Source organism: Xiphophorus couchianus, chromosome 14, assembly GCF_001444195.1.
Source record: "Xiphophorus couchianus chromosome 14, X_couchianus-1.0, whole genome shotgun sequence".
NCBI classification, from domain to species: Eukaryota; Metazoa; Chordata; class Actinopteri; order Cyprinodontiformes; family Poeciliidae; genus Xiphophorus; species Xiphophorus couchianus.
The window spans coordinates 7,081,905-7,102,688 of NC_040241.1; the positions used below are offsets into that span (position 1 = coordinate 7,081,905).

The window sequence follows — 20,784 nt, forward strand, 5'->3', positions numbered from 1 at the left end:
TCTGACTCACTAATAACTAACCAGAAGCTCTAGTTAAGCACACAAACACAGCTAAAGAAGAAGGTTCATCTTAGTGAGTTCACTCCAGCACTCTTGGGATATGGAGACACACAGACATCACATGAGAAGGGAGCATAATGTAGACAAATGTCATAAAAAAACCAGACAGATTGTTTACATGCACTGAGCAGACATGTACTTTTTGTGATACTCCCCAAGGGACTAGGCAGAACGCCAAACCGTAGCATCTGAGAATTACTCTGGCAAATAAATGTTCCCCTTAAATCAAACTATCTACCTTGACTTTTTATGTGAGTAGAGAAGGATATGTATAGACTTTATGGTCATTAATGTGAGTTTTAGGGTGTCTACGTAAAACATGTATGCAAACTTTATGACATGGTAATCTTGTGACACCAACCGTCCAGAAGCTTCTGGGCTTAATCTGGATCATATTCATGTCAAAAATCATGTGTGTGATCCTAACATCGAATTCATTGCCATCAGAATGCGCCCTTACTGTCTCTCAAGGGAATTTACATTCCCCTTCTGGTATAGCCGACGCTGCCTGTGACGTCATTAATTAATTATTATTATTATCTATTTTTAATTTTTGTTGTGTGCTGTGCTGGGACAAACAAAATCACCCACCCTTCGGGGGGCAAGAAAGCATTATTATCTTATCTTAAAATTCAAGGGGTATGAATTCTTTTGTACTGTATATAATAATGTAAGAGCTCTTTTATGCATCAAGCATTGCTATAAGACTAGTTAGAGGACAAAGCACAAACACACATGTACCTATAAACAAAGAAAAGACAGATAAAGCATAAATTGCAAATCACAATACACCAACACTCACATTAACCCACACACACAAGCATAGAAACAATCCCTTTGTTCAAAACAACACAAAAGATGAATCACAGATGTACACATGTGGCTGCTTGGATACCACTGTATTTCTGCGGAAGAATGACCTTTCCAGAGTCAGACACACACACACACACGCACCCCCACACACGCCTGCACACACATACCTTCCTCCACAGTGGAGTCGAGCTGAGTGACTTTCACAGCCAGCTGGTCCACTCTCTCCTGCAGGCTGCTCATCCTCAGGTAGAAGCTGTTGGCTTCATTGAACAGTTCTCCAAAAATGTCCTCAGCATGGCGACCTAGGCAGCAGCGCAAAGACCCCGGTGTGGTTAGATTTGATTTGTGTCATTCACATCCTTAAAATGTCAACAGCTTTTATTATTCACCGAGATCAATCCCCCCCCACTCACCAGAACTGCAGCATCTACAAACACATCCGTCATAAAATATTTAAAAGTAAACGTTGTTCCATCTCGACAAATGAACTGCACAAGGACTTCTGTTAAATAGCATTCTGTTGCAGACAATTCCAACAGTGTAGAATGGCAACGCTGGCCGCCCTTCCTTAGTTCTGGTCTTGATAAGATGGAGACCTGTATAGACATCTTTTGTTTGTCCTGTTTTGACAGGAAACCATTTATTCTTAGCAGCACTTTGAGGTGGTAAAAGGCTGTGTTAGTAAGACTTTCAGATATAACATAAAAGTGGCACAGGTATGGAGCCCTGAGGAACCTCATATGTTATCTTTGTTTACTCAGTCTCAGAATTTCCACTAATTCTGCCAAATAAGATCTGACCCGATGTGGCACAATCCTGCTGAGTTTCTAAGTTTACTAACTAAATTATTAACTATGTCGACAGCAGCAATGAGATCTAACAATCCCAACTCACAGGTTTTAAAACCAGCACTGTTGAGACGGATGTCATTTGAAGTTTCACCCATAATCTCACAGTAAGATGGAAGGTTGTTTCAAAAGAAGAAGAAAAAAGAAATACATTTGTTGATTATGTACTTTTTCTATTAACTTATCTGAAAATGCACAAGAATATAAAAAAAAAAGAACAAAGAAGCCTGTCGTCTGTCTCTGCAGGAAAGGCTGCCCCCTGCTGTGAATCCCGTCAGACTGAAAACTAAAAAAAACCTTAATGTCTCTATAAAACCATGACAGGAAGAGAGAGAGATGCAAATGCAAACTAAACCAGATTGCAATGGATAAACAGACATCTATTCCTCCCTTTTTTTTTTTGTCCCCACCACTCAATTTACGTCTGACCGACGCAGCAGAGTCACCCAGTCACCCTCTGGGCCTTTAGTCACCCAGAGTGAGCTGTCACAGATTTAATGTAGCACATAACTGTTAAACACATTTAGATAGCCATTTTGCCCTGCATATATCAACTGAGTCATTTGGGTGGAGATTAATATTCACGTAAAGTTTTGTCCTTGCTGGTAAATTAACTATTCACGTTTCTAATGAGTTGTTTAAAGTGAGATATTTCAAAAGCAGACTAGAGACTGCGCTTTATAGCTTTATTAACCAAAGGTGTAATTGACTGGAAGCATCTCTGGTGTTGAAATTGACCAAGTAAATGATTTTAACCTTGTTACTGTAAGTGAGAATTACTTTCTATTGGAGATTAGAAGAAAAACTATCAAAACTTAAGTAAATATTATGTAATATTACTCACTCAGGCTGCCCAGCTGTTTGATAATGGCTGCCAGTGTGCTGTTGGTGACACACTCCAGTTCACTAGTCACCCCATCTGGCAGCGCCCCGCGGCACAAGTGCCGGGGTTCAATATTCCTCTTCACCAGCGGCATGTTGCTCTATACCTGCAGAAACAACAAAAAATAACTGAAAACGCCATGTTTTTAAATTTTATTTAATTTTCCACTTCGCTGATTTATGGTTACAATCTGTTTTCTGAAACTTGGAGCTTTCGTACCTCCCAGGGAATAGTTACTGAATATCCAAATAGTAAGATGGATGCAAATATACCAACAACATTTCTGGGAAATAATAAGGATGGGGGTGAGGGGAGGAATGACTTGATGTTGATTTGTGAGGCCTGATGGAAACGGAGGTGTCATGTCCACGGTGGGGCGCAGTCACTCATCGTGCTGTCTAATGCCAGAGCGCCTCGCGTGAGCCAGAAACTAAATGAGCCAGAAAGAATTTTATAAATGGAGCAAATGAGTTTGAAACTGGGCAGAGAGACCCGAAGGGTCCTGACAGGGAGACAGAGAAACTAGACGAGGCAGGATGAGTAAGGATCAGGGGTGCTACTAGAAATAAAGCTTCTCTGGGGCCCAAAACCACCCAACTGCCAGGACTGAAATGAATCTTTGACCCCTAGTATGAACTTAACAGCTAAAAAAAACCTTCTGGTTTATCTTAAAATACATTTAAATGCCATCCAAATGTTTTTATTTCAATAATTTGATTCAAATAATCAAGCATATTTACTGTAAAAACACAAAATCTTACCAAGTGTTTTTGGTAGCTTGTAGTGGAAATATCTTAGTACACTTGAAATAAGAAAAACTAGCTGACGAGTAACTTTTAAGCAAGATGTAGAAGCTTGTTTTATGTAAATAATTCTTTAATATTGATTGTTATTGTGATATTGTTTTTTTACTGATAAGACATTTTCTCCATGTAACAAGTAAAATAATCTGCCAGTGGAACTAGTACTTTTTTCATAAATTTTAAGAAATTATTGACTTAAACAGGCTCCTGTATCTTGCTGCAAAGTGGCATGTGAATTATTTTAGTCTTTTTTTAAATATGCTAAGATATTTGCACTAAAAACTATACAAAAATACTTGGCTTTAACAAACATGTAAAAAAAAAATTTTTTTTAATAAAAGTTATATATTGCAGTTTTAAGAGTTAGAAAGTGACAATCTTAGCCCAGTCCCTGTCTGTTTTCATGTATTTTGAAAAGTTGGTAAAAATCGAAATGAATGCCCCCTACTGGCCTGGAATAGTTGTTTCAGGGCTTTGAGACATTTGAGAAGTTCCTTCCGTCTATTTTAATGGGTATGGAACACCTACTAAAAACAACTAGAATATTGTGTTGTAAAAACACAAGCAACGAGGGAATCAAGTCTCTTATCAATATAAGAAGTGTTTGTGTCTGCATATTCAATCAATTACGTGTTAGTTTACTCTGAAATATTTGCGATAATGCAGGGGTAAACACAAACGTTTATAGTGAGTTTTCCAGTCGTAACCAGATCCGTTTGAAGCACTCCCCCGCTCGTTCCTCCCTCTAACAGCTTCTGACATTTAATTATATTAACTACCTCAGATGACGCTTCTTAAGTACGCTGTTGAGCTTCCCCGCGCGTTTATGGGTGCGCAGCAACCAACGTCTTCCCCCACTTCCTCCAGCTGTTGTAAATAATCTAAGAAGCTCGCTGGTTAATAATACATAAACGCTCCCCATCATCCTCCTTCCCCGCTCCGATTGGTGCTCTTCCTCTCGTCTGTTGGGTGGGTCCCCCAGTCGTTCTTTTAGCAGGCTTCTGCACTTGTTTTCAATCCAAATATTTTGTACTTCCTCGCTTGGTTTCATCAATAAATCAGTAGGGGGCGAATATATACTCCAACTCCCAAGCGTCCAACAAAGACTCGGGGTTTCCCCCCTGTCTCCGTGTCGGTCTGAGAATCTACGGTTTCTTCCTCGGTCATAAAAGCGTATGAGTGTGAGCTTCAGCGACTCTGTTTTGACCCTCGGGCGCTTACGTCTCTTTTCATGAACACTTTTAGGTCAGCTGCAAGGCAAACTGACATGGTTCTAGTCGGCTATTCTTCAACAAGGGAAAGGGTAAACAGAGAAACAACTCCTAACAGGTTCACCTTCTTCCGAGGATTCCTCTTTAAATAGAAATATGTTCCCACTCACAAGCAGTTTCTTCAAAGGAATGTCAAGAATACAATAGCAACTTGGTTGCCTTTGTTCTAGCAGAAAATTGTAAGCTCGTCTTTCCCCGATGTTCTTAGGAGGTTCGCCTCATTTTCACATTTCTTTCTTCATATAAAACTGAACTATTTAACTATTTTTACAGCTGAATAATAATAATAATAAAAATATATATATTTTTAAAAAGTGTACAAAGATGCAGGTTTTTGGTGCAAATCTGTTATTCAAAATGTAAAATGTTCTTTCGATATAAGCAAACTTATTGGTTTGTCCTATCAAGGTGAAATTCATATCAACACTAAATTTAAATTAGGGCTGTCAACATTTGCGATTTATCCAAAAAGTTCAACGGCCCTTCTGTCTGCTCACTTCTTGTCAAATAACGTCCAATAACATCAAAACAACAACAAAAAAGATGTGACGACAAACATTTGGATAAAACCAAGGTAGCATGTACCCTACTTATCACAATGGTGAATTATTCTTTCACCGAAGCATAGCCAATTTATAGTTAACATTTCTAAATTACATTTGAAACGAAAGGACTTCATATAAAACCTTCGTAAATATGAAAACATGAAAAGCTTAGATGTTTGCTTTGAGACAATAAAACACTTTTTCAAGCATTTTTTGAAAATGTGCATTTTTACATTTCAGGCTTACACAGTTAAGCATGTTAATTGTGATTATTCAAAGGGCGAGAGTGTGATTAATCTGATTACATTTTTTTAATCGATTGACGGCGCTTATTTTAACTACAACCATGTTTACTAAAGACTGATTAATATTAAAATTCACAGCACTCCAGTCTCGGTGATTCCTTAAGTTTAACTATATTAAACTTTATATAGACTTTGCAGGCATCAAACTTTTCTGGCATCATCAGCGATAATAGATTTGAAAACTGAAAAAAACAATTAAAAATTTGTGACCTTTAGCATTTTGAGCACTGTCTTTAGTGTCTGATGTGAGCATCTCAAAATCAAAAATACATAATTCATATAGCACATATAGCATTATTAACCAAAGAATCTTTTGAAAGCGAACAAGAGTAAAGAACACAAGCTTAAATGTTGAAATATTTAGGTCCAAACATCACAAATGTAAAGAAGAAAACAGACAAGAGACAGAAGAGGAAAAGCACCCTGAGAACGCTGTGGAGCCACGGGAGTGTTGTCATGCCAACACACTGAGGAATCTGCTCTTCAGATCAAAAGTTGAACTGGCTGAGCCACTGAAAATAGTATGAAAGAAAGACTGCAGGAAGAGGACAGGAAATAACGAGAGAAGGGAAGCAAAATAAAATTTAAAAAGAGGGAGCAAAGGAAGCCAAGAGATGAAAACTAAAAGTGGAAACTTTGGTACGTCGGCCTGCAGATGATCCATCACAACGTGACACCCGGGCTTAACACTGGAAGGTCTGGAGAGGAGCAAAGGAGACGATACCTAAAAGGTCAGGTCAAAAAAATTCGTAGCAAGATGAAACTCTTTAGAGATGTACCAGTGAAAATTGCCCTGTCAGAAACTGTTAGTTAGCATTGTTACTTCCTAACATGGAAACAATTTTCTGTTTCCATGAGCAACAGTGAATCTGTACAGACTAAATGAACAGTCCCAAGGTTATAACCTAAGGTAAATAGGGAGATGGTAAGTGGTAAACATAAATCAACAAGGTTAGCTCAGCCTGAGTGACTGCCTTTTTTCCAAAAGCATTGTTAAAAACCCTAATTTAGCATTTGTGGATATGACAACGGTGCATACAATATCATTCGACCATCAGACAAGCCAGGCTACGACTGAATTGTTTAACACATATGCTGAAGAGGATCCACTCACGTCAGCATGCTGAACGCTTGAAATTGTCAAAACCTGAGCTACCTTAAAAATAATTTGATCCTCAGATATGGACAAAAAAAATTCAACAAGGTGACATCATGGTTAAAGTAACAGACACATCCTGTAAAATTCACAGATGCAACAGAACACTGTGAATTTTACACCACTGAACCTAACATCAACATACTATTCGAACAAGTAGTGCATTAAAGGAAGTTTTTAAATAATTATTAACCATTAAATTCAATGGAATCCTATAATTTGTGTGATTATTTATCTCTATAGTTCTTCAAAATACTAGAGTACCAAGAAACATACAATGATATGCATTGGTTATTTAAATAGTTTTGTTTACTGATAAAAAAAAAAAAAAAAGGAAGTAGAAATGGATGAAATGTGAAAACAAGGGCAATTAATCCTGCACCACTTTCAAAGAAACCCCCGTAAATCAACAGTAGGACTCTAACTCCTACCGTCAAAAGCAAGATGAATTTTCAGAGTATGGATCAAGGCACGTCTTAAAGCAATCAACACAAACTGTTACACGTATCACTTAAACACTAAACGAAAAACATAAAAACGAAAACTAAAATGCGCCTCTCACATTCATGATTGCTGCCACCGCTTTTAGCACAGCCTGTTCATGTTATCTGTGAAAGGCTGAGGGATGGAGTGGCAGATGATCTGAGATGGGTGTTGGGGGTGTGGGTGCAGATTTGCTACCAATATCTTGAGGAAGGATCTTTACACATGCAATTTCTGTCAATGTTATAACAAATGATTACATAGGGCAGGAACATTTTGTACCCACCTAAAATTTGACATTATATACAAAAATATAAATTCAGATACGTAGGAAACCATTCAGAAGGAAGCTCCTGCTCCACAACTTCCTCTCAGCGTTTCAGTGTCTGTGGTTGTAATTACAGATGAGACTTTATCCGTCTGAACCAAAGCTGATTGGATCCTGTTTGTAAAACCTGTGGGGACGTTATAAAAAACCCCAGCTTCCATGCTAACCTCTGACCCCCCACTCCAGACTGGTTCACGCACCCAGACATCTCAGCAGGGGGTAAATTAACCCACTCTGTTGCCTCTTTCCACTGAGGCTGTAAAATATTTTTTTAGCCTTTACCATGAAGCAATTTTGAGTGTTACTTTAATTTTACAAGCATGTAGATGGACAATGAGCCAGGAGAAAACCTGACTGACTTTAATTACTCCTCCTTCTGTTCAGGAATATGGACTTGAGCCCAAGCTAATGACCAAGTACACACTCACAAACAAACACGTCTTCACTGAGCCACTTAATCGGTCTCAACCTGTGATCCAACCTGTCACATCCCCCTCGTCCCCTCTCGGCCCTGCAGGACTTACCCAAATAATCACAGCTAATTAGATTTGTGCAGTAACTACAGGAAATAAGGAGCTCTGCCTCTATATATTGGTGTAATTAAATGATGCACTGCGTGACTTATCAATTGGGATTTATTTTTAAAATGAAAGTAACATCAAAAAAATCCCCACTGTAAAATGTTTATTATCAATAAATTTAGTTATATCACATAAGCCTGTCGCAATAAGCAAAAAATTATATTAATCTCATGATAAATTAAAATGAGCACAATCAACAATGATTTATCGTTTTTCTCTTTATTTCTGTCTTTCTACCAAAAACTGGATGACAAAAGTCTTCAGTCTGGTGTTTTGGTCTCAACTAGCCTTTTTTTAAAAGGCCAATTTTGTTAACAGAGACTTCATAATTCATTTATTTTGTTTAATTATTTTAGAGATTTAAAATGTCTTCCAGCTCTAATGTTAAATGTTCAATAGAATTGAAATTTTATTGATCTTTGAGAATGTGTTCAATGTTAACATGGCTCAGCCAAATCTTAAAGAAAGGAAAACTTCAATAAATAACGAGCCAACAAACCTGGAGAAATTTGGCGAAGGTTTTGATACTTTCATTTAAGGATGAAACAATGTGAACATCTGGACAGAAATTGAAATCCTATACTAGCATTGTTGTTATGTCCGATAACTGATATTTACCCATATCATATGAACAAAACAAATGTATTAAAAACTGTATTGTAAAGAATCTGTAACCATCAAAGAATAATTACAACCCTGGTTTGACTGGTCCATACATCACATTTTACAAGATCCGGACCAAAAAGTAGAGCTTTTTTCTTCTGCTTCTGGATGGACTGATCCTTCAAACGCAATAAAAACTTTAATCTGATTCTTCTGTAGTAACAAATACTCTAAATATGTAAATAAATTAATAAATTACTTCTGTTCTCAAAATTATGCAGATGCTGTCCGGACAAATATCTGTATCTCTTCTGCATCTTACACACAATAACTGGTTTGAAGAAAAAGAAAGAGAAAAGAAATCTGCACAAACAATAAAGTGAGCCAACACAGAGAAACAGAGCTAATGTTTTATTCTCAGTGAAAATTACTCTGGTGTCGCTCTGTGGCGCGCCGGAGCTCCTCGCTTGGCGGTAAGCCAAATGTCATTTAACAAAGAGGCATCAGGGAGCACATCGCTGAACAAAAAATATTTCACAAAATGAGTTTGAGAAGCTGTCAGCTGTATGAAAAGCAATTTTCAGGTGGGTTTTATTTGTTTGATGCTACCAAAACCAGGAGATTAATTTGTTTTTTGTTTGATGTTGCATTAGGCAGACCATGGGAGTTTGTTTAAATTTTTAAATGTGCGAGCTGCCTTCATTTTAACTCCCTCTTTTCTTGTGACTCTAACCTCCTTGTTTTTTTTAAACTTTTTTACTGTTTTCATCCTCAGTGTGAAAAACTTCATGCTCTCCAACCCCCCCTTTTATTCCAGCTTTAGCTCTCTTTGATGTCTTCATTCATGCTGATGCTCTTGGGTGAGAGGCCAGTGTACAAAAAGGATTGTTGTTATAAAGCCACTCCCCTCCCACCCCCAAGTGTTTTGTACTAATCCTCCCTAGAAAGAAATCATCCAAAACTGTAAAAGAGAAGAAGAGCAGAGAGGAAGCGAGGAGGCTGATGCTTGCCTCCCTCTGTCCCTTTGTTTCCCTCCTCGTCTCCGCTCTCTGACATGCGGACTCTGACTCTGTAGGGTCGTTGCCATGGTGTCTATGGAAGAGTTTCTGATTTTGGCAGCAGAACGGAGTGATCGGGACAGAACTGTAGTTAGTTTACAGTGGAGAAAATACAGCCACTGACTAAGAAAACAAAGCTCCAAGAAGAAACGGTCTGGAAAAAAAACTAACTTACCAAGTATTTTTGGTCTAGTCTCTAGTGGAAATATCTTAGTCCAATTGAAATAGGACAAAACAAACATACAAGTAACTTTTTTAGCAAGAAATAGGAGTTTGTTTAAAGTCAATAATTATGTAGTTAAAAGATGTTCTCGAACAAACTTCTGGGACCTTCACAGAAACAAAAAATGTTTTACACAAATATTAAAATTGCACACAGATGGCCTGCTTTTATTAAGTGGGTTCAGAAGGAAATTGTTTGTTTTTTTTGTTAGGGGTATCAGAGTAAAGGCAATGCAATTTCTAAAGAAATATCCAAAAACATGTGTCTTTATTTTTCCACCCTTCAACAATGCGTTATTTTGCGTCCCTAGGTCTCAAAGGCTACATTAACACAAGATCTCCGTTTGGAAACGTTTCATGTTTAGACGACACCGTCAAAACACCTTGAGGAAGCTGTAGTTATCATGCCAGGCCACTAGATGGCATGTGGATAATAGAATAAGAACTGCAGTTCAAAGCATGTAGTTGACTTATTGCCACTTGTTTGGAGAAGCGAGTGCACCTCCTCCATCGTTACCTTCACATTTTATTTGTTCATCAGACCATTGATCAAAACATTTAAAAATAACACAGAGCTAAAGGTGCCTTACATCAGTCCTATCTTCTTGTATCGTAGCCACGTTTTATTGTCTGCTAATGCGGTTAGTAAACAGGTCAGCTCTGGGCTTCAGTGTTGTGTTACCGGGGAGCATTCATCCTCTGCCCGGTTGTGTGTTGCGGGAAAAAAACTCCCCTCGTGCCCCTCTGAGACCCAGTCTCCCACAATTAAATGTGCCGGCCTCAGCGCGATCGCAACAAGTCATCCGGCAAAAACCATGCGACCTGACACTGTCACACACAGTATGGAACAAACTGGGTTCTACTGAAGCAGGGATACTAGGAAGAGGAGGAACCCTCTTGAGGAAAGACAGGTCACATCGATCCCAGTGTCCCAGTTTCTCTGGTCTGGGAAGAAACAGGGAGGTGCCCATAAAAGACACAGATACTTGTTAAAGATGGAGGCTTATTTTATCTGCCACTTTACAATTACAACTAATGGGCCTAGCAGAGACAACGCCAATACGCCACTTTGGCTCACCGTGGATAGTTTTACAACATTTCAGAAACAGGGTGTCCGCGCATCCTTAAAATATCTTGCATTTATGTATGTAAAATTAAGGCCTTAAAATGTCTTAAATTTCTTTTTTTTTAAAAAGGTAATATAGCCTTAAACATGTAATGACAGGTCTTAAATTTTATTGTGGCAGGACCATTTAATTTTATATATTCTATGCAGAATTTTTTTTCCCTTGGATATTCCTGTCAGGCAAAAGTTTGAGTCGCACACACTTTAAGGTTGAGGCTAGTGCTGATGAGTTGCTAATATGCTAGCTGGTTAGCTAGCTTTTTTTGCATCTGTTATGGGTAAGTGCAAAATTATAACTAATTGGCTGGATGACGTTCATCGTCGCTAGGCCCGTCACAATAACAAATTTTGCTGAGCGATTAATTGTCTCAAAAATTATTAAGAGCGATAAACGATAATATTGCTTGAAGACCATTTTAAACTGATGTGATGTTAATGACATAATAATCCAAGCGATATCCTGCCAAAAATAGATTTTCAAAAGAACACTTAACGCTGGAACTGGTAAACAAAACAAAACTAAAATTGACTCTCAGTCTCCATTAACAAAAAATGCACTTGAATAAAAACTAAACATAAAATCAAAGTGGAAATAAATACTGCATTCTACCAAAAGAGTGCAGATTATGAAGACTGTATAGTATCTTGCCCTTCAATAATCATTAGATTTAGATGGAGAAGATGGGCACATCCAACTACCTGATACAAAAGTTCACTCCTACCTTAAGTCCAGTTCACTCTACACAACCAACTGAGATTGTCGCTTACGATAATCATAACCGATCATCCTGTAGTGTGTTACGACTGATTGGGTCCAGTCGGCCGCTCTAAATCAGGCATATTCAACATGTTGGATTGTCTTGACCAGTTTATCACAGCAGCGTGTGGTTTTCCCCGACTGGGAGCGAGAACACAGCCTGTTGAATGTGACAGGTAGCCAATCAGAAAGCACGGAGAGGAATCCCAAACAGCTGACATGGTGCAACCCAAAGTCCAGCGGACATCGGAGATGATTTGTGGAAACATTAATGTTTATTCAACATTTTGTGCAAAGAATATCCACAGAAATGACAAGGGGAGGAGTTGGAGCACAATTGGTAAAGCATTTGATAAACCTGGTAACTTTTCAGCTGTTCATCGTTAACGTGACATAAATAGGTTATAATGTTATTCATTCAGTCAGGACTTTACCTGACGAAAAGACGAAAAAACAGAATAAAAAACCTCCTCATCATAGTGCAGCAAATAAAGCCCCGTCCTCCACTTTTTCATGCAACGCCTTTTCTTTTTGTTACATTTTTTATCGCTTAAAATAAGCTCACAAACTATCGCTATTGCTTCTATGTCATCAGCCGTGTTTGTTTACATTAAATTCGCGTGTCATATAGTGGGCTTTTACAGGATTTTCTGTCTGAAATGTGAATGTCGGTGAGAGAAATCGGTTATTGTGTGGTGTGTTGCTCTTGCTGTGTGGCTGGACAGACTGCAAGGTCGAACCCAATCGAACCCGTTACACCTTCGGTTTTTTGTCTGCTAGCTTGTGGTCTCAGGTTTTGAAAATGGGCGACGATCGGCCGATAATTCTAAAATCATATAGTGTGAACTGGGCAATAAGGAAATGAGGAAGGTCAGTGGAGAGCACTGGAGTTGAGCCTTTTTTCATCCATCATCATCAACAGAAAGAGGAAAAGGCCGGAAGAAACGATACAGCCGATAAATTAAAATTAGGTCGATAACTTTCATTTATCGTGTGATTAATTGATTTATTGTTTATTGCGACAGGCCTAATCTTCGCCATTGCCATGTACATTCTGCGCAATAACGCTTGGCACTATGGGGGTTAACACTGTAGAGAGCCAGTGTGAGAAGCACAAAGCAAAGTAGGGCCGCCATTTGCTTTCCTTGCCGCTGATTGGCTGAACTCTCAAAAGCAGAGAGAATGAACAATGTAGGTATTAGCTTTTGTTAGTGCTAAGGCGGTTTCCACTGTGTGCACTAATACATGTAATGGTGTGAAGTGTTCCTGATTTCATTGCTTTTTTTATGCATGTTTGCCAAACTAAAGAGTGTCAAAATATTAAACCAATTGAAATATTAGTCGAAGACAACACAATAAAATACAAAGTGCAGTTTTTAAATGAAGGTGTTTATTACTAAGGGAGAAAATAAAAATCCAAACCTACATGGCCTTATGTGAAAAAGTGATTCCCCCCTGTTAAAACATAACTTAACTGATATTTTGCAAACATGCCAAAACTTAGAACATCAGAGAAGGGGCAAACTGTTTTTCACACCACTGTAGTAAGGTATATTTGGTATTTGAACTTCTAAGATAAGCAGCTCTGAGCATTTTTAGAGGAGCGTCTCAAGTATTTTAGCTAAGTATTTCAGTTAGATTTTAGCTAACTCCCCAACTCCCGTGAATCCTGGGCATTCACTTCAATGAAAAGAACCTACTGCTGCTACCTTTCAGGCTTATTATCATACAAAAAAGGGACTTTTCATAAGTGTTAATAGTATCAGACTCTAACAATTTATACATTTCTGCAGTTATCTCAGATTTTTTTAAAGCACTGAACTGTGAAAGCTCACCATGACTTCTGACCTCAGTGGGGGAAAACAAAATACAAGTTCAACTGATGGATCAATAACAATGTTATGTTGGGCTCAGATCAGCCATTATTGCGTTCTTCTTTGATATATTATCATAGCCAACCCAGAGGCAGGCGGCCACAGAAAAGTGCTTAGGATCGTTGGCTTTACCAATAAAACCACCAGCAACACCCGAGCGTGAACACCCAAACGCTGCCCCCGAGCAACGGCCGCCGTTTCCACGCAGAGAGGCATCGATCTCCGTGCTGTAAATGAACGAGCCTGGAAACCGCTGACTAAGGCGGATTGCGTCAGTCGGGGCGGAAGAAAAGCCAGACGGAAAACTACAAATTTTTCATGACATCAGAGAGCAGCCAGAAACGGCGAGTGCGGCAGACTGAGATACGAGCAGGACGATGAGTGTCCTTATGCTGCTGGGTCAAAGCCCACACACACACACACACACACACCCACACACACAAACGTGTATCTTCAGTGATTGTTGCACTGTGAATGACCCCAGAGGGACCAGATGGATGTTGGGTCAGGGCGACAGGTGAAGGCAGAGTGAAGCTCAGATTTAGGAGAAAAAAAAGTTTCTAGATAAATGCTTTAAAAAAAATGTTCCCAGATCCTGACAAAACCTACAATGTTATGTTTACTAAAAATCCAACCTCAACAAAAAAAACAAACTGTTGACTAAATTATTCATTTGTTACAAGAAACTAAAAAGCAAGAAAGAAGCAGATTATTTTTCACTTATCTTTTTTAAAGCATGAGGAAAGTAACTGAATTATCTAGGGAGAAAACAATTAACAATTAAAGTGAGTAATCACAATTGGCAATGATTAATTAATTAGTGAAATAATCGTGACCTAAGTTAAAAATCTATTAACTATTCAAATTCTGTAAAAAAAAAAAAAGTCCTATTAATCACCTTTTGCCATCCAATTATTAGTAGGTTCATTATAAAAATAATTAACAGATTAGCCCTTCACTGTATTATCCTTTGCTAAAAATATTCAAGTGTACACTAAAGGAATGCTGTATAGTTGCATTTTAGGAAATAAAATGTTTTTTTCTTATTTAAAAAATAGAATTTAATTACTTGTTTGTTGCATTTTTATTATATTTCTTATATTGTATAAAAATGCTTAAGTGATGAAATAAAACATCTGCAGAATGTGGAAATTGTTTTTATCCGATTAATCATCAGAATAATTGATTACTAAAATAGTAATTGTGCTTTTGCAATAACTATTTCTATTTCCTTTAAATGTTTGTGAACTAACTGTATTTACATTGCCGACCATTTCCTCTATAACTAAAATAATTTCCTCTGATGAGCTGAAAATCCACTTCTGGTTCTAAGCGGCAGCTGATCACAGTTTGTCATTTGTCAGTTTGTTATTTTCCAGCTTTTGCAGAACGGACCACCTGCTCTGCATGAGGTTAAGCTTCCTAGCCACCATTTCGGTAAAAAAATGATTCTGATAACCTCACCAAATTGCCCCTGGATTGTTGGGAAGTATTGCTCTTGGAGGGCATTTTGAAATCCCTCTTATTTCCCAACAATGTCCTCAGATAAAATTGTAACCCAACTCATCTGGCTGAGAAGCAACCCCATAAATAGTACAGTTGGACTTTATATTGACTATTTGATTACTATTTAAGTTTAATAACATTACTATAAAACCCTGAGTAAATTCCCCTAATGTGGTGCAAAAGTTTAAGTTAAATAGACTCAAATTACTACGTTTTGGTTATAACAGCCACACCTATTTCCATCCATGTTGTTGTGAAGGAACATCATTTTCCTCTGCACCTGCACTCTGTCCTTAGACGCTGGACCATTTCCAGGAATATTAAGTAGTAAATTTCCACTTCCTATCATTGTCAGCTTTTAATACTTTGCTAATCTACTAATGAATCACACAGCACACAACTATTTTTCACAGGATAAAATGTTGTTTTAGTTTGAGTAACTGTAGTCACAGACGGAAAACCAACTGTTGACAGTGTTGAACAAGCTCTGCAATGGTGGAAATTTTATTTGATTTTGCTATAAAGTAAAGCTAATAAAACTCTTCACGACTATTACTGTGTATCTGATCAGCATAGAAAGCAACTTGGGACTCCTGACAATACCTTTAAGTCAGTAGCAAACCTTTTTTCACGACAGTGAAGCCAAAAAAGCAGGTTTACATGCAACAACATGACGGAGGATTTTTCAAACCATGAATGAGTGATTAATGGATTTGCACTTTAAAGCAGTATTGTCATGAATAATATTTACTCTAAACTAGCGGTGGGCAACATGAACTTAAACTGTTATCACAATATTTTGTGGTAGTATTACAATAACGATAAAGGTGACGTTAACTATTTCTTATTTTTTTAAGAAACTCCATGGCTCTGACTGAGTGTCGCAGGAATTATAGTCCAAATAAAGCTCTTGAAAAACATTCCTATTTGCAATACGCTTCTTTAGGACACCAGGCACATAAAGTGTGATTTGTGTCACTAAAATGCACACAGTGACTGCATTTAGTCATATTTTCTAATCTATTAATACTTACTGTCACACCTTAATTGAACAAACAGTGGAATAGCAAAAATAATAATTCCAACAATACCGGCACTTATAGGAGGTTTTAAACATCACTAATTGGAGTTTATCGTGACAACAATAAATCAATCTTATGAGAAATTTATCACAATAAATGATAAACGATCCGATAAATGCTAACCACCAAATATTTCCTCGAGAAAATTTTCACATGCAGCATACAAAAATGCTGCAAAATTCCAGAAAATGTCCTTTTATTCAACCAGTGAAGGCCTCCCTCCACATTTCATTTTCACCCATTGAACTTAAGTAACCATGTGTGTGCGAGTTGAGGCTTCTTGGCCCTTCTTCCTCCATCATTGGCTTATGTAATAAATCAGTACAAGCTTCTGTGAGCACAGCCTCTCATGAATACGACTCTGTTGTAGCTTCACAAACAAGCATTAAAAAAAAGCCTATTATCTAATCCGAGTTCGGACATGAAAGGACCCCCTGAAGTGGACTCCGAAAGGAGAGCAGTTATGATGAGGACGACCGTTTCCAAATCGCCATGAAACATGCATCAGGTCTGGTCTTTCATCTCTTATTCTGACATGTTTAAAGTAAAAGCCTGGACTTTTATTTCATTTGAAGCATTCATTTTCCTGCCAGGGATGAATATGACTGCACACGTACACATAGTCGGTTCAGATCGAACCAATCGCCCTCAAATGACCAGGAACAATCCACCAACGCTTAAGAGTGTCATGAACTATAAGCCACTAGAGCAGCAGCATCAAAGTCCACATTAATAAATCCAGTTTCTCATCATCAAAATCCAGTTTCCATTTGCTAATATGAACAAACTAAATATCTGGGTGACAATTTTACTGTCTGATGGGACAAGGATTCAGCTATTTGTTCGCAATGACAGGAAATGTTTGTAAAAGTCAAATTGAAGTTTTCGAACCAAAGCAAACTTTAATGGCTATCAATATATCTTTTATGCATGTTTAAGAAATTCTTTAATCTCCCATGGCAACAATTCAGCTGTGCGAAACGCCTGGGTGGACCTAGCTCCGCCTTCAAGACGCAGGTCCTCCTCGCAGCTGCAGTTTCCAAGCTTCCGCCTCACAGAACAACCCCCCTTGAGACGCCCTCATTCAGCTCCTTCAGACTAGCCAGCAGCAATTAGCAAAAGCCTGGTGGAACTGTGCATCCGCTAAGCTCATTATATGAGCTACTCCTCAGTGCACCGCTGGTAAAAACATTAAAGGGTTAATAGAGGATGACTTCCTGAAGGCGGAGTTTCAGAAAGAGCAGGAGCTTCTTAAAGAAGCAGAGTCTCAATTTGAAGGCATTAAATTAAGTCATATTTGGAAAATACACAATACCGCCCCTTTAAGTCTGTGTTCTTGTGGTTTTTAGTTTTTATATGAATCATGCATAAAATTAAGTAATTGAATGGAAAAAATTAATGCATCGTCGTATGCTAAACTGCTCTGGAGAATAATATTAATGGTCCACAATCTCTGCTGCTCATCTTTTACTGCCCATCAGCATCAATCCCTTTGTTGACCTATTTAATATGCTAAATGCTAATTAAAGATTTTTTTAAGTTACATCCCTCAAATGACCGAATACCATCCAAACATCACAGACTGCTTAGACAGAGGAGGACTTTAAACATGAAGGCATGTTTAAAGCAACAAAAGCTGTAACATCAAAAGGCAATAATAATAATAATAGTAATAATAATAGTAATGGTTTTTTTAGACTGAAAACAACATCTCTATGCCGTCCATTTTAAATCACACCTTATGTCCACACACAGCATAGATCCGGTGCCATTCTCTTCTGTTTCAGCAGCTACTTTTGAGCAGATCCACAGACATAATCCTCCGCACACCTCCTCTTCTTTATACTCCATTCCTTTCCTCTATCTGCCTCTCTCTTTGGAAGCCTGGAGCGTGTTTTCTGCCAAATCCTGCAAGAAAAATCCTCCCAGCTGGTGACATTTTGTTGCAGGCAAGCAGAGAGAGGGAGAGAGAGAGAGAGAAAGAGAGACACCTGACCAGCGCGCCGCCGCCACACAGGGGAGGAGAAAATGGTGTGAATGGTGCAAAAGGAGCGCCTGTCTTGCGTTAATTCATTAAAACATACATAATATATATATTTCCAGATAAATCCGCGCGCATTTATTTGATCACATTTGAAGCTCTGTAAGTACGCACGTATTGTCTTTTTATTTTTATTTTTGCGTGCAACAATAACAAAAACAAATGCATCATCCTCCTTTCTCCCACCCTCCCCCTCATCCCCCGCCGTGGCTACGTGCCCCCGCATGGACACGGCTCCACGCCACGGCCGTGGCACGCGAAGCTGATTGGAAATCCGCTCACATTTACCTGGCTGCAGCACCTCTCGTCACCTCCTCTCTCTCGCCGTCGGTTATTTCGAAGCTCCTCGCCGTGCCCCGTCCGCTGCGCCGCGCTTCATTTCAGATCCCCCATGCTGGCTGATGGATGGAGGAAGAGGTGGAGGAAGAGGTGGAGGAAGAGGTGGAGGAGGACAGAAGAGGGGCGGAAAGCCTTTGAAGTGAGGAAATGTAGGTCCCCGCTCGAAACCCAGCTCCACGCACTGGATTTATGTCGTTTCCAAGGCAGCGTCTGTCTACCCGACGGGTATCAAGCTGGAGAGCGCGAAACAGCAAGTCAACATCCGGTGGGAACTTCAAAATAAAAGCAATTTAATCGATTTTGGGGTAAAATACGTCCAGTTTGTCGCTGATAAAGCGCTCGCTAACGACGCTGAATGTCCATGAAACTTAAGAAAGCATCCAGTTTTTAATCCCCACTTTAGGTTTCAATGTTGCGCTCAATAAAAATAATCCTATTCCTATTTTGTTGTTGTTTTACGTTTTATTTGTAAGGTGTTTCGTCCATTTTTACTTTCCGTTTTAGATTCAGAATGTTTCTTGCATGAAAAAAGGGCTTATTGACTTTTCCCACATTTTTTGTCTGTATAGCTACAAGCATCAATTATTTTAATCATTGCTTTAAAAATAATGCCACTGGCTTGGAAGTGAATAAATTCTGAAGTGGAAGGAACATTTTCAGATTTTTTTTTTATTTGTAATGGGCAGTGCGCATTTGAATGCAGGCCTCTTTACAATTTAAATTTAAATTATGCATTTATTTTGTTGTCTCTACTACCCCTTGATAAAAGTCAGTGCAATCAACAGTTTGAAGAAGTGACGTGTCAATAATAATGTCGGAGTGGCAGACTTTAATGGAGTAAACAACCATTTTATTTAGTGTTATAAGAGTAAAGGAGTTGCTTTCTTTATATTTCTATTTATAAAGACATTTAAAAGCAGACAGAATAGAAAACAAAGATTAGCTTCATTCTACCCTTTTTGAACAGTTTATGGACTGATTGTGTTATGTTTGTGTTTCTTATTTACTATTTAATTTCATCACCTAAATAAACGTCATGATAAATCTTTTAAAACAAAATAGTTTAAATTGTTTAAAATAATCCTTCATTTCACAATTAGATTAGAAAGTAGTAAATTGTCATTTGAATAATTTGTAGTCCATTTAGGTTTTATATGTAGCCCGCAGTTAGTTAGCAGATTGGTAAATTGATCAAACAGTATATTATTTTATTAACACACCAAATCAGTGTCCATATTTACATACTAGACTTGAACGTATATTTGATTGAAGGCGGATAGCTTTAACCTTTATGGTGCATGCAAGCTCCTAGAGTGTAATCCATATTTTTACGTTAACGTCTTTCGTTCGGAAAATATGCTACAAAACATTTCTGTACATCGTCAATAGTAAACTGGTCAACAAAGAATATTAAATGTGTCTTACTTTGTGTAGCTCTGGACAGGAGACGTTGCTGCTTTTGCTAGCTTCACACAGCTGTCAGGCTCAAACAGAGCCGCAGCAAACCAGCCGAAGGACGCATGCGTACCCGAATCTGTCCGAATCTTCCCGATGGCAGTCGAGTTTGTCTACGTCGAGGAAAGTATGAGAAGAAAGCCTCCGCCACGGGGCCTAACCACCACGTTTTCTTTCTTTCTACACGCTTATTTCGACTTAATAAACCACAGAAGCTGGTTTTAAAGGTATTATTCCGCCAGGGACTAGTTACACCTGAAAAAAAATGACTCTACATGTTGCATTTTGTATTTGAGTTAGCTTGCTGCTAAGACTAATTATAATCCAATTAAAAGCTCGTGCTACCGAGAAACGAAAAGCCTTAGTCGGGTCGTTACACCATTTGTTGTGAAACAAGCTTGACTTTCCCCCAAGAAAAAATACTGTAAAGACTGAACACCTAGAAGACAGTATGAAATAAATATGCCTGAATTATTTCCCAAGCTCAGTAAAAGTGCAATAAACAATTCAATATTTACAGCTGTCAAATCTGAAATTGTGCTTTTAGTCATTTCTTTCAATTCACTCATATAGTACATTTTTCTCATCCTATTAATCACATTGTGAGATAAATGAGTCGCCTCTGGCTTTTCAAATCAACGATTA

At 38.3% G+C, this 20,784-nt stretch overlaps 1 protein-coding gene across 3 annotated transcripts in view; it reads right to left on the reverse strand.

Moving 5' to 3' along the window:
* The window catches only part of LOC114157721 (wiskott-Aldrich syndrome protein family member 3), a 35,176-nt gene extending 14,940 nt beyond the window's left edge, over positions 1-20,236 (reverse strand). For 2 of the 3 annotated variants that reach the window (XM_028038868.1, XM_028038866.1), the window contains exons 1-4: positions 20,110-20,236; positions 18,634-18,917; positions 2,566-2,710; positions 1,041-1,175 (exon numbers count right to left, since the gene is read on the reverse strand). In XM_028038868.1, coding sequence (XP_027894669.1) covers positions 1,041-1,175; positions 2,566-2,698 — 268 coding nt within the window. In that variant the 5' untranslated portion in view covers positions 2,699-2,710; positions 18,634-18,917; positions 20,110-20,236. Of the gene's footprint in view, positions 1-1,040; positions 1,176-2,565; positions 2,711-18,042; positions 18,248-18,633; positions 18,918-20,109 lie in introns of those variants that run through there. The other variant, XM_028038867.1, reaches the window with a different exon arrangement.
* Positions 20,237-20,784: the final 548 nt, after the last annotated feature.